This window comes from Anticarsia gemmatalis, chromosome 2 (genome assembly GCF_050436995.1).
Source record: "Anticarsia gemmatalis isolate Benzon Research Colony breed Stoneville strain chromosome 2, ilAntGemm2 primary, whole genome shotgun sequence".
NCBI lineage: Eukaryota > Metazoa > Arthropoda > Insecta > Lepidoptera > Erebidae > Anticarsia > Anticarsia gemmatalis.
The window spans coordinates 2,011,144-2,025,671 of record NC_134746.1 but is presented as its reverse complement, the minus strand read 5'-3'; the positions used below and the strand labels follow the sequence as shown (position 1 = coordinate 2,025,671).

At 33.9% G+C, this 14,528-nt stretch overlaps 1 protein-coding gene across 2 annotated transcripts in view; it reads right to left on the bottom strand.

The window, feature by feature from the left end:
- Positions 1–14,528, bottom strand: part of LOC142979107 (neuroligin-4, Y-linked-like) — a 97,869-nt gene that overhangs the window by 9,624 nt on the left and 73,717 nt on the right. For both annotated transcript variants that reach the window (XM_076123862.1, XM_076123870.1), the window contains exons 4-7: positions 8,131–8,283; positions 5,921–6,121; positions 4,280–4,778; positions 2,266–2,356 (exon numbers count right to left, since the gene is read on the bottom strand). In XM_076123862.1, the coding sequence (XP_075979977.1) occupies positions 2,266–2,356; positions 4,280–4,778; positions 5,921–6,121; positions 8,131–8,283 (944 nt within the window). The remainder of the gene's footprint in view (positions 1–2,265; positions 2,357–4,279; positions 4,779–5,920; positions 6,122–8,130; positions 8,284–14,528) is intronic.

Genomic DNA, 14,528 nt, shown 5'->3' with positions numbered 1-14,528 from the left:
AGGCTAAGCGAATATATATATATTATTATGTTATATAATTACGTAAAAAAAAATATCAATACATGGATTCGCATTTCAGGAAACATGTACGACTAACTTTTAACTATTTATGCAGGCGAATTCGCAGCCAATAACTAGTTTAGGATAAATAAAGTACCTTGTTAGAGTTCAACAGTTGTTAACTAAAATTACAAAGTTTTTCCACTTGCTATCTAAGTTTTTTAATTAAAACTATAATGCTTATGAAAAATAAGAAGAAAACAAGCATACCTAACTATAATTATAAAAACAAGTCTGGATTACCGCAGTACTCAACAAAAGATTTCAATTAAACAAGGCTTTTAAAATTCTTTTCCTTATTGACCAAATACCTGCTTAAGTACTTAAAAAACCCTCAATCCCTACTTAAAGATACATTAGCTGCAATAAAGGTTCGCCGCAAACATTTGAAGGGGTTAGATTTGAACCTTTGACCTTTGCTTGAACCCTAGTTTCTATAAATACGTGGGAGTATTAGTTATTTATATAAGCAGTTTACGGTGTCCGATTATGTGGAACACTTTATTTTAGTAGTGAGGTCTATTTTGGTTGAAATAAATGTTTTTTTAATTCGTTTCGACAAAAAATTTATTAAACTTTTGGGAATATTTGACATATGGATGAACAGATGAATTAAACTGTTTAATTCGATTTAAATTTGTTTTATAATTCATATTTGATAAAAAATAATCGATATCGCACATACGTAAATTTTGACACTTTACTTTCTAAAGTTATAAGTTCGCAGGTTTGCCGTACTTTTAAAAGTAATCTGTTTGTTCCTAATCATTATATAGGGACTTACATTATTATTTCCATACTTGTTTGACAAATGACAACATTTTATACCTTATAATTATTCATTTCTACAACAAATAAATTATGGTCTCCAAACATAAACAAAACACAATAAATCTTAGCCGAAACTATTCAAAAGTTACCCTATAAAATATATCCGGGCACCAATATGAAGTAAGTTGAACTCCGAAACAATAGGAATTTGGCACGAGTATGAGTTCTGAGCGTGGTGCCAAGGGTTTGGGTGCCAAGTCACTGAACGTATGACTAAACGGTTCAAACTATCGGGTTATGAAAAGCTTGATAGAGATGAAAATGGGTTTCGGAGTGTGTGATACGGGTTTGTTTGTTTTTTTTATGAAAACGGCTAAGACTATCCGATATACTGCTCAAAAAAATTGTTGATAATTTTAGTCTTTACCTAATTTAGTACTTTGTCTTGGAATTTGTTTGCTTGCTTTTTCAAGTACACTTTTAAGAAATGTTACAATATACTAGATGAAGGTATTACTTGTTTTCAATTATTGTCAAGCAAATATTACTTTTTACTGCAAATGTTTGTAAAGCTTTTTTTCTGTTCCACTGTCATGGTTAATCCGAATTATGTAAATAAAATATCATTATGTTATAAATATAAGATAAAATTAAATACTAGTTACAGGCCGTAATAACCCCTTTACTATACGGCATAACTAATTATAAAACATCTGTAACACCCAAGCTCTCAAAACCTTGGACTAATCAGAAAGTTTTGACAATAGACGTTAATTTACTCGATCGACACCGTTAATTAATTCTAAAGGTCGTATGTCAATGACCTTTGTTGTAATATACTGAGGGAGATTTTATTATAATATATAGAATACCTTTTAAGCCCTACTAGTTATTAACATTACATATTTTTTTCAGACTGTGAACTCATTCAACCATTTGTTTGTTAGTCTCTGACGCAACAAATACAATCAATCCTACAAATATTTTAAATGTGAAAATTCATGAGCATGGATATACATGTTTGTGACTCTTTTACGACACTACTAAACGAATTTCGATAAAATTTTATACACAGATAGTTTTTAACCTAGATTAAAACTTTTTACCACGGAAAATGTCTTCTCGCAGACGAAGTCGTGGGCCGAAGCTAGTATTACGTAAATATGCAATAAATCTAAATCTTTTGAAAAAGTCATTATATTCAAAGGAGCACAAACTTCATATTACAAATTGCTCACATCAAAATCATTAACATTTACGTTTCATTCAACATTCATCGCTAAATAATATTCTATAAAATAAAATATCAAAATAGCTGAACACTCAATTTCGAAAAAGGCACAACTCGCCTTACAAAGAGATGAGTTTGACTACTAAAATGGCATATCTCACATGGATATCAAAGGACATGTGCCTTTTTAAATCTAGACTTACCTGTACAGTCCGTTCCCAGTCTGTGTACTCGTTCACTATCGTGAAGAATATTTCGCTTAAATGATATGTGTACGCGTTTCTCACGTATGTCCTGAAACAAGGGTTATCGGTTTTATATCTGTATAGAAACAGCTGTTAGATAGATAGCTTGTACTTTTTTAGGTCTTTAATTGAAAAAGTTTTGCAAATCAAACGATCAAAAAAAATATTACTCGTTAAATATGAAATATAAACTTATTCAGAGTAAGATTAAATTCAATTTTTATTGTTGTCATACGTTACATATAGTTATAATGTCAACACGAACGCAGTAAGAGCGCAGCAAATCTCTTATAATATTATTCAAACATAAAAAAACATACTAGCCAAATTATGACAATTTTCAAATAAATTACACTATTTCCAAACAATACGTTGCTTTTATAACTTTTAGTGCTTGTTCACGTTGGAACTCGCGGGCGCGGTGGCGGTCGCTAGCGCGGGGACGTGGCGATTTGTGTTCACGTTGGCCGCCAGGCGGGCGTTTGGCTCAAACTGGCTCAAACTGGTTGATCTTACTTGACATCGCGAGTGGATCGCGCCCGCCACCGCTAGTTCGACGTGAACACACACGAACATCTTCACTTGTTTGATATTGGCGCGAGCGCGCCACGCGGGCCGCGCGCGACGCCGCTAGCTCGCCCGCGACTTAGACCGCGCGAACGGTTTGTACGTGAACACTTCGTGCTTGTTCACGTTGGAACTCGCGGGCGCGGTGGCGGTCGCGAGCGCGGGGACGTGGCGATTTGTGTTCACGTTGGCCGCCAGGCGGGCGTTTGGCTCAAACTGGCTCAAACTGGTTGATCTTACTTGACATCGCGCCCGCCACCGCTAGTTCGACGTGAACACACACGAACATCTTCACTTGTTTGATATTGGCGCGAGCCCGCCACGCGGGCCGCGCGCGACGCCGCTAGCTCGCCCGCGACTTAGACCGCGCGAACGGTTTGTACGTGAACACTTCGGTACATCGCCATACGTTTGATATTTCGCGACCGCGCCCGCCACCGCGCCCGCGAGTCAACGTGAATGAGCACTTAGGTACATCGCCATATGTTTGATATTTTGCGACCGCGCCCGCCACCGCGCCCGCGAGTCAACGTGAATGAGCACTTAGTGAACTTGATGAAAATTAACTTGGATCACCCCTTCACATCTGCTTTAGGTATAATCGTATAAAAGAACAAAAATACAGAGATCGTAAACCAAAAATATCAAGCCCAAAATCACAATAACTCTTATTCCAAAATAATAAAGCAGTACCCTCTCGTTAAAAAATAACGCAATACATTGGCATCGCGCGAAATAATTTAATACGTCATAAAACAACGTGCGGCAACATCAAAGGCTTTCACAAAACCCCTTTTAGTCTCGCAGAACATAAGTCTGTAATTGGTATCCGAAAAAACTGCAAAGAGAACGGGCTCGTACCGTGACAAGCGCATTAATACGAGAATTTACAATCCTCATATTTTAAATTTTAACTTACTACTTTTAATGGAGCCAACATTTGTTTATTTGTTTTTGTGCCTCGAGATTAATGTGAAAACCACTCCGAATTTAAAACGTGACAAGTCTACTGACGTATGAATAGCTACTTACATTTTAAAATGAATAATATGGAAAATGAGCTTCACATTTACTGGTACTTTCAAAAGAAATATTTTACTTCATTTCTTTAATCTGATTTAAAATTTGAGCTACGAATTTTACGATATAATACTAGTTCTTTGCCACTGAGCTCATCATTTCAAATCAAATTATTTTTGAACACGTTTACTTTCACAAACAAATTTTGAAAGCGTATGTCAAAAGCACCCAAACGTATGAAATAACAAAAATAAACTATTCAATTCGATGAAAAATATTTTTTTCGATCACCTTCACCCAATACGTTTGATTACGACCTATTCACAAGGAGACGCCCCATGACCCAAGTTCAAACACCAATTTGCTGAATAAACATCGACCTCACCTTATTATTCTATCCCTTCTTTCGCCTTCGAACCCATTTTGTATATCCTGAGCCGAAAATTTCCAGAGGGCTTCACTGGTAACTACTCCGAAGAGTAGATCGTACTTATTTTGACCTCCTCTTATCCCGAATATCCTGTCTCCACTCCTTTTATCAGCTTTGAGGTTGTTTACTCCTGATACACTAGAGAACCCTTGCAGATCGTTTGGTATGAAGAATGTAAGGAGCTCTTTAGCATAATCAGTTTTGACGACAACACCATCTACTGAGGGGCCGAAAGCTGTCAGGTAACTTGGTGTACTGATCTCAGCAGACATCAGCTCGTCTAGAGGTACTTCCCTCAAGCAGTCTACTATGAGTTCGTGGTCTTTCACAATGTCTTCTGGAAGCGTGCAGTTGGCCTGTTTTGCTAATTGGACGGAAAAGCTAACGGGGTCTTCGACTAATGCCCAAGAACTTAGGGCTGATCCTGACAGAAGAATTGAACGATGGAACAGACCTGAAACAAATTATTCTGTAAATATTACATTTAAAGATTCTGAAAATAGGCTCCCGTCTTACGACCTAGTTTATTACATGAAATAAATTATGTTGCTTTAAATAATTACGAAAAGAGAGCTTAAAAAGTCTCTTTTATCTGCTTGATAATCAAATTAAAACGTACTTGATGAAAAAAATATTCATGTTGAATTTTTTAACAAGCTTTTCGTTCATCGTATTCGAAATATTTTTCGCAGTCAATATACCATTTCAAAAGTATTACGTGACTAAACTAAAGCGTCAATTTTGAATGCTGAAATTCTAGTTTCATCGAAATACATTTGAATCCCCAAAAGTGTACTAATTGCAAAAGTAGAGGAATATATTCCCGTTTCAATTTTACCAAATTTGTACACAGCAAAGCGGCTCATGATTACTTTGGGAACATGAAGCGCTTTACTTTATAGGTTTGTGTGTCGAAAATGAAATGTAGCTGATTCGAATGTTTTTTTTTTGTAGCCGAATTTTGATGAGAGTTTAATTAATGGTTATCGTTTTTTGCTATCAATGCAATTATTGCGTTTTACAAAATCGTTGCAAACGTGCTTGTTAATACAAATAATACAAGGAAATAATATACAGTTATGTTTTTGTGGCCCAACTTTCGGTATTTCTACCCTCTTGTATTTCTGGATAAAAAGTGCCTGTACCCAGTAACAAGAACACAACCCGCCCTTTTAGTGTTTCGTAGATGAAACCTTTATGTAGCTTGAATTTCATTTCTTCTACTACTATTTCAGTGCTATTTATACTTGAGGCTCTTGGAGGCATAGTTAGAACAGTTAAGTTTTACTTTACTTTTACTATAAATTTTAAAATGTATGTTGTGAAAACAACAACCGTAGAGCTAACCAATTCCCGTTATTGGTCAGCATATCCATAATTATCACACCAGCTATTTTCGGTTTTATCTAAAGTAGCTTTCGAAAACTTTTAGTCACATCACAGGTACGTCACACAACATTTTTCTTCTATATTTGACGAATTTTCCAACCGTCAGATAACATAAATTAAGTCAAACGTTTTGGCTGATTATTTACAGCACTCTCCAACAAAATTATTGTGCCTAAACACATCTAATTAGTAGTAAGTTGTACATACCAGGCATAACAGTAGGAGATATCATCAGGAAGTTAATACAGGCCGCTCCGGAGCCATGTCCCAGCATAGTGACATTACCAGCGTCACCACCAAACAGGGCTATGTTCTGCTGTACCCAGTGCAAGGCGGCTATCTGATCCATAAGCCCGTAGTTCGCCACGCGGGCTTTTAGGTGCGGTATCGGATTTGCGTTGAGGAAACCTGTTGAGAGAGTGGAAATTAGTAGTGGTTTGATGTTGTGTTTGTTGGGCTTGAGCGGTTGTTATGACGTTTTAAAGACCTTTTTATGTTGCTAGTTAATGATTTGTTAATGTTAACTTCACAGTCATTAAACACATAGTGTACACGATACAAAAATATAACCCAGTACTGCCCAGTAGCAATTTTGATGACTATCTATGAGGTATCAGTTGCATTTTCAGTAGGTACATTTATGTACAAAGTAGAAGCGTATTTCACTTTCTGGCTAGAATAGGCTTCCTTGACTTATGCTATATTAATACCAAAGACTTGATTTAAAGGGTTTTTCTTTTTTATAATTTCCTTTTTATAATAGCGTATTCTAATCCATTTTGTTTTTTTTTCAAGCAGGCTTAATGCTTACATTTACGCCATAATTTGAAATGATAAACACATCATTCAAATTCGTATTTTAAAATATTTTTCTTATGCGACTACGTGACCAAAATTTGTAATTGTAATTCTGTCACGAAAACAGACGATGAAAGGTCTGTCATATTATTTGCAGAGTATGTTTTTTAAAAACGCTATTTTCTTTCCAAGCTTTAAAATTAATGCCTAAAGTAATATTTCAACTCGTACTTGTAAATCAAGTACTTAATTTTTCACATTTTTTTTCAACCCGGCCTTTATAAGTTTAGGCAAAACTCGTCCTAATAAAAATGTTACCGAGGGGACGATATTTGCGTCGCTTTTGTTTTAATATTTCCTAAACTAGTCTAGTTTGTAACATGCCTACTTTCTTAGTAATTGAATAAAAGTTTTATAATTTTTTTAAGTCTCTCCGCTTGGATTCAAGGACTGAATAGAAAATGACTGTCCTTGAATATTTGATTGTACTTTTTAGTTTTCAAATGATACGACATTTTATTAAAAAATTATAAACACATCATTCATCTTTATTTATATATAATATTATATGTTTTCTTGTGTAACTGTTTATACGTTCACGTATCGCAGAAAACGTACAAATGTCGTAATAATAGAATTTTTCTCTGACATCTTTTTCAACAGATATGTAACAACAAAATGTTGTCGAAATAATAGAATTATTTTCCTGGGTGGGATTTGAACCTACCACACATAAGATAGAGATGATTACGCTAATCACTGCGCTAAATGTGCAGTTACTTTGCCGACACTACTCTTAATGTTTTAGACTGCCTAATAAGAGTCATAATGTAGCTAGGAAGAGAAAGAGTTACCTAATTAAATAATTTAAAATAATTGCATAACAACAGTTAAGACTAAGGTTGCAAAGAACCTATTACATCACAAAACACTACTTCAACAAAAATAATTTCCTCCCCATTTATCTCAACCAAATATCATTCTTATAACTTGAAGGAAAAAGTTCATAATTCAATGAAGCAATCTTGGCGGTAACTTGCACAAGTAATGTTTAATTAAGAAGAGTGGTACGTGACGAAAGCAAGAGTTCAGAGCTAGTCATATAATTAGATTGTATAAAAACAAGGGCAGTTAATGGCTTTGGGAAAATACAGTTCGTAGATAGAATCAGTGAATGAACGTAAGTTGATTTTGAGTGATAAACTAATCGTGGGTAAGTTTCGCCCGTTTTCAGATTAAGAATGTGTTAAATTAGTTATAATATTATCTTAAGGATATTTCGGAAATTAATGCAGATCAATAGTTTTAGATAACGGTTTATATATTTTTATGTTTAGCAGATAATCATCATGAGACTAACATTACCATAAGGATTATTTTTGGTTGGTTTAGTTTTGCATATTTGTTGTTGAAAAGTTCCGATACCATCATTGTTTAGTATTTTAAGATATTGTATTAATTTTTGCTATATTGTATATTTCTCTATATTCATGATATTGAGATGATTCGCAGTATTATGATATAAAAGATAGGAACGTACGTCAGTAAAAAACAATTCATATTCATCACTTCCAATATATCAAATATAGTTTTAATAATACAAAAGTTCAGCAACTTACCCAAAATTCCGAGCCTATAGTTGATGGTTATAACAACCATACCACCGTAGCTGGCGAGGACAGAGCCGTCGTATACATTCCCCGAGTTCCACTCGAAAGACTCGCCATGAATGAAGATCACTACGGGATACTTCGCCTGAAGAGTCGGACCAACTGTAACAAGAAAAGAAGATTTAGTATTTGATAGAAATCACATATAAATTATAATAATGCGGACTCTACTTGGTTCTGTGGCTACTGGTTTACAACTGTTGGTTGCGAGACTGGGGTGACATTACTAGTGACCGATTTTTAAAGTCAATATTGTAATAAGAATAAAAAAAATGATTCCAGTTTTATCATTTAGTACCTACCAAACAACAATAAAACATTCATAGTTATGTTAAAAAAAATAACAGAATCACCTAAAAAGTCCTAAAAATACAACAACCATTTGAAAGTCTAGACCAGATACAGAATACAGATACATCAAAATATATCAATCAAAACTATGAACGCTAGAAAAATTCAAAACGTTTCTTTAAAGGCGCTCGCTTTTCCAACCACTTTTGTTTATGTTATCAAGTTTTCGCATGACAGCCGCGTTGTGCATGGTAGATAAAGTCAGAACATTGGATATGTGCCAACGGAAATGAATTATATTTTTATCATTGAATAACAATGAATATAATACATATTGTTTTCCAAATAAATGGCTCCGGGGTACCATTCTGGGGTGCGGACGGCCAGTGGTTTGGCTTTACTCCGGTATTTACCCGATTATGCTGTACAAATTATGACAAAGACTAAATGAGGTTTTCACGTTACACTGTTGCTTAGTGAATCTGGGTTCAATACTTTAGTTTTTACTTCTAATACAATTTATAGTACTAGAAGTCCGTTCCTCTCTTATATTTAATTTGCAATATGGACTACATAATATCAGTCAGAGTTACTAAGTTTTGAATGAGCAGCAAAGATTGCTAACTTGACAAGTTTTAATAAAACGTAGAAACTTTACTAATTTAACAAAAAAATCATTGAAATACACAAAATCAGTATTACCTTTAGTTTTTGGAAGGAATTCTAAAATAAACATTACATATTCATCAACATCATAATCATCATGATTATAACATACAGCCTAATCCACCCACTGCAGAATATAAGCCTCTCTTTGTTTGTATTTGTCACGCTCCCTGCTCCAATGCCTATCTCATGCAGGCATGCCCCGCATTTCCCAATATTATCCACACAGCGTGCATATTATATTTAAAGCATATTTTAAATTAGGTCGCCATCACGTCGCATACCAAAACTTCCATACAAAATAAACAACGGCGTTACACAAAGGGGTGCTTCTAACGCATCACTACGAAAGTAGTGCACCCTGTATATTTCGCTGACATAATTCCTATGTCGTCTCGTGCGGAAGTGATGAGATGGTTTATTCGCCGTGAAAGCCTTGCTATACAGTATGTTGGGAGCACTCAACAAAATAATATCTGTTATATTTTTGTTTAGTGACACTTTTGGGGAATGTGTTCTGCCTTTTTCTCGAAAGGATAGGTGTAGTGTGGTTATACTTAAGAGTAACCAGTTTTGGCTATGAAACACAAGATGACTATCATTTGAATCAGTCGTGAAGACAAATTAAGACTTAATCAATTTTGACATTAAATTATAGTCACAATATGCTGCATGAATTGCTAATCACGTAAGGAACGTAAGGAAGGTAAAAGTAATAGTAATTTTGCGACAGTAGTATTTGAGTTCAATTTCGTTGTGTAAGTTGTGTTTCAAACTACACCTCAAGATTTGAATATAATCTTGAACAGCAGATGACGTAAATACATAGGCTTTCAAACAATTGAACAATTTCAACTACAACTACACGAAATCAAGCAAGACTATAAAATATATTCCTCCTCTAGTAAATCCGTAGTAGCAAGATCGTTACGTGGAAACGTTATCGATGTTATTACGCCAGTGACTTGTGAATTCGATACGAAAATACTAGTTATTCGGGGTTCCAACACGTGGCGAGATTTCACGGAGAATCCCGAATTGATATCGCGTTGCTCCGTATAATATTACCGACTTGGAAGATTTGTGATTTGGTTTTCAATCGACCTGGGCTTGTAGATTTATTTGATTCTTGATAGTTTTCGTAGGAGGAACATTTTAATCTGATTTGATAGAATTGGCTGATCTATCTTCTGTGTTTTCGGTCCTAGAATTTATTTTCTTTTGATGGGCGAATTCGGTAAATCAATTTGAATTTACTAAAAAAGCTTGTATATTGTTTTCTGAATGACAATATGGATGTGAATGAGGCAAGGGAAGTTTGTAAGGATCGTACCAAGTGTTGTTCTTTGGCCTACCTTTTAGGGAAAAAGGTGTGATTTTATATATGTATAAAGAGGTTAAAGAAAAAATACTTTATTTAAATAAGAATTTAAGAGAATGGATAAAAAAATCTAATTAAATGTCTAACAATTTCAATTTAACGTCGATAAAGGTACAAATCGATAAATCTAAGAATTTTGTCCCAAACTCAGTGACCGTTATAATGGAATTTCTAGAAGGGTCCTAGGAAACATACAATTTGGTTCAATTCGTCGACGCTTCGATAGATGAACAGACATACTACTAGATCGACAAATTGGGACCTCACTACGATTTAGAAGCTAGAAATGTAGGTAAAGATCGCTTCGTGATTTTCTACAAACATTATATAGATGTAGGTGATAAATTGGCGGTACATTTACGATGTATATTGGAAGACGTTGCCTCGTACTTTGCTCTATGTTTTTGTGAAGATCTCAATAACAAAAGAAAGACGATTGCGATAGCAAAATAATATGATTGACTATAATCTAAATCATTGCACTGCTGACTGATATGCTCTTCAAACAAGACGTATATTAGCAAATGTTATTTCAGCTACCGGTTACTCAGAATCCATGCGATGGTAAAATAATATGATCAAAATATTTTTGGTTAAAATCTAAAGTAACGAATTGTTGACAAAAATGATGTACAAAATAGTCTTATATTTTGCAAATGTTACTCAAGCTATCGGTTACAAGGAATCTAAAGTTTAAATATTTCTGAGAATTTCAACAAAAACACTCGATCAAACTTTGTACAATCAATGATACTAGAATCGAGATGTTATCAAATGAATTATAATTCTCAAGTAATATCTGCACCAGTAGGTATTTCAATTTTATTACTAACTGAGTCCCGGGTCGAGAGAAATGCTATTGGTCTAATTTATATAATGTAATTATTCTGTAATATAATAGTCAGTCTGTCAATCCATGTGAAATACTGGTTTTCAGGTGTATCCAGTGAGAATGGAAGCCGACTCCAACATAGTTGGAAGATAGGCTAAGCTGTTAAAGAATAACAATAGGCCTTTTAATTTATGGGACTTACAGTCTAAAATACCAAAGGTTTAATCCAAACCTGTGTTTTCATTCGGGTTTCACCGGCGTGACGTTATACATATAAATACAATACCTACAGTTGATACTAATACAATACCTAAAATAATACCACCTATACCCTTAGGAAATTGAATAGGTATAAAACACACCTGATTAAAATACCATATTACTCTTTTTATCCTTAAGTTTATATCATACGTTTCAGAAATACATTAGTATAAGATATTCAATCGACACATTCAATATAAGCATTTGCATACCACCGCTCAGTATACCGACCATCTTGCTTTGAACGCTGAATAAATATTTATTTTGTGCTTCAAGAGGCCTGGAAGCCCTGTTAATGTACTTCGATTTAGGTTCACCAAATTTGTTTACGAGATTCCCAAGGTTTCTTATTAAATTTCAAGACGTTTCAATGATCGTTTTATTTATGTGTTGCCAATATTGAAACGGTTTGGGCTTCCGAGAATTTTATTGAATCTTAATTTTGATATACAACATTTTCTTACAAAGTATCACACAAATAGCTTTAATTAGTCAACTTTAGAATTCAAACGAGTTTTGCTTTACTCAAAATCATTAAAATGTCATTTTTTTTTCTTTTTAATAATAAGAGAAAAAACTAATGTTATTAATACTTAACCTACTTATCATCTATGGGTATTAACTTTCACCATCATCATGATCACTTAAACCCCAAATACTCCATTCGTTAGTAACTTTCTTCAACATTTTTACCCTATCGAAAACCTCACCTAAACATGTTTACCAACATAAACTATCACCTTGTCTCAAGAGAAATATACAGCACAAACATTTGCTTGTATCAGTCATGTACTGTCAGGAGCCCATACACCGAGGGCAATAAGTTTTTCATAGCGTGACAAGGTAAACATACGTAATATTATAACACCTTCCGATGGGGTGAAGATGAAATGCTACTTAGTATGATTTTTCACTCTTATATTTTATCGCATATTTATATTGTATAGTTTTATCCTCATCAGTCTCTCAGGAGTTGATTTTTTTTAAGAAAAATGTTTTGAAAGTTTTACCATGAAAACCGGAATATTTATACCAATAGTAAGGGCTAAGTCTTGGGAAAGTCAGTTATTTTTTAAACTAGTAAGCATATTTAGATTTACACAAGGAAACTGGTAGAGAAAAAGTGATTTCCATATAAATATAACCTAGTTAATTTTGCATAAAAAGGTAAGCATTTAATCACAGCTACGGTTTCTCGAAACATTGTATTTCGAATTTGCATGTAAATAAAAAAAATACCATTAATCATGAGTAAAAGAAAACTTAAAATAGAGAAAATTTATAACACACGCTTTGTATTCAAGAAGTGAATTTTAAATACAGGTATTAAAACTTTGTGTAGATAGTTTGCCAATGGCGGTTTGACGACATCGTTTCATAATATAAAGCAGATGAGCTTGGGACGAAGACGATGGAAGAGGTTTCATCGGAAAACTTTCTTTGCACAAGTTGGACCATAGCAGAATAAATTCAGTATTCAAGAAGGAAAATAACCAAGATTCTAAAGTAAAGATGAGGTAAAAATAATATTGAGTAAAACAATATTTGATCAAATATTTTTACTGTTTGAACAGAATCTGGTTCTATTTAGATTGTAGCGGTCCGGAATACTAGATTTTTTTTCATTTAAAAAGGAATTGCCGCAGATGTCACTTATTACTAGAACAAAGAAATGAGAATTGTGTTTTATATAAAACTGGCTATCCGTATAACTCCTGTGATTATAAACTATATGTAATACGTTTCCGAGTAGTTAGTGGTCAACCGAGTGACAAAGTTGTATAAGCCGGTCAAAGGCTAAACATGGCTTAGCACCCGTTAACAACCGATACCAATTTGTTGTACGTCCTCCGAAACACAGTAGTGCTTAACTAAAATACCGCTTTGCAACCGCAGTTTACGGACGTACCGTGCCAAACATTAATCCCTACATTATTCATCACAAAAAAATACGATTACATCATCCAGATAAACACACAAATTCCTTTTTCTTAAATAACATGGTGTTATATTATTTTCTTAAGCTAAAAATAGCTTTTTACTGCTAACTTATATCCATAAAGAACGTTGAATTCCTATCAAAAATTAATTCTGCCCAAAATGTCTAAATAAATTTGTGTAACAATATTTGATGGCAAGTACGACGGGGATCCATAATCGTAAAATTAAATTAATTTGTTATTTAACAGGCAGATAAGAGAAGATGTTGCGACACTTGGGAGTTAAATTGGTGAGCAATAACGTTTTAAGTGTTATAGACTGGATATATGGATACTTAAAAGTCGATTTGGGATTAAAAGTAAAGTAATATACCTACAGTTTTTCATGTATGAACAATATCTTATGATATTATCCCACACTCGATATTTGATATATTTGAATTTTATGCGCTCGTTTACGTGCTTAAATTTTGATATCTAAGCAGATATTTTGACAGAGATTCCAAACGAGTACACTTAGTGCTTTTTGGCAGAAGTAAATTAAGTTACATCACAGTAGTGTTTTTCAGTTTCTGGGACATAATTATGTGTCATTTGATCAAAATGTAATAAGAAAGAAGTACAATATTGCACTTTTCATTGATTGGAAACAAAACTTTCAAACTACAAACCACAATCGACACAAGTAACCTTATTATCCGTATCAAAAATAGCTTTCATACAAAAGTTTATAATGCAATAACGTTTAGAGCGTCGTTTAAAACTTTACGTTCATAAAGTGTATGAAGAGCTGAAAGTTCTTAACTCTAACGGATAAAAGATAGCCCGGTTGTTTCGCGTCGACACACTTTACAAAGGTGTATTATACTACTTATTATATGAAAACTTAAAGTTACACTCATGAATTGTTCATTTTCGTTGGTATTTTAAGTTTAGGGTTTATCTGGTTTTGTATGTGGTTTTAGAGTTAACAAGT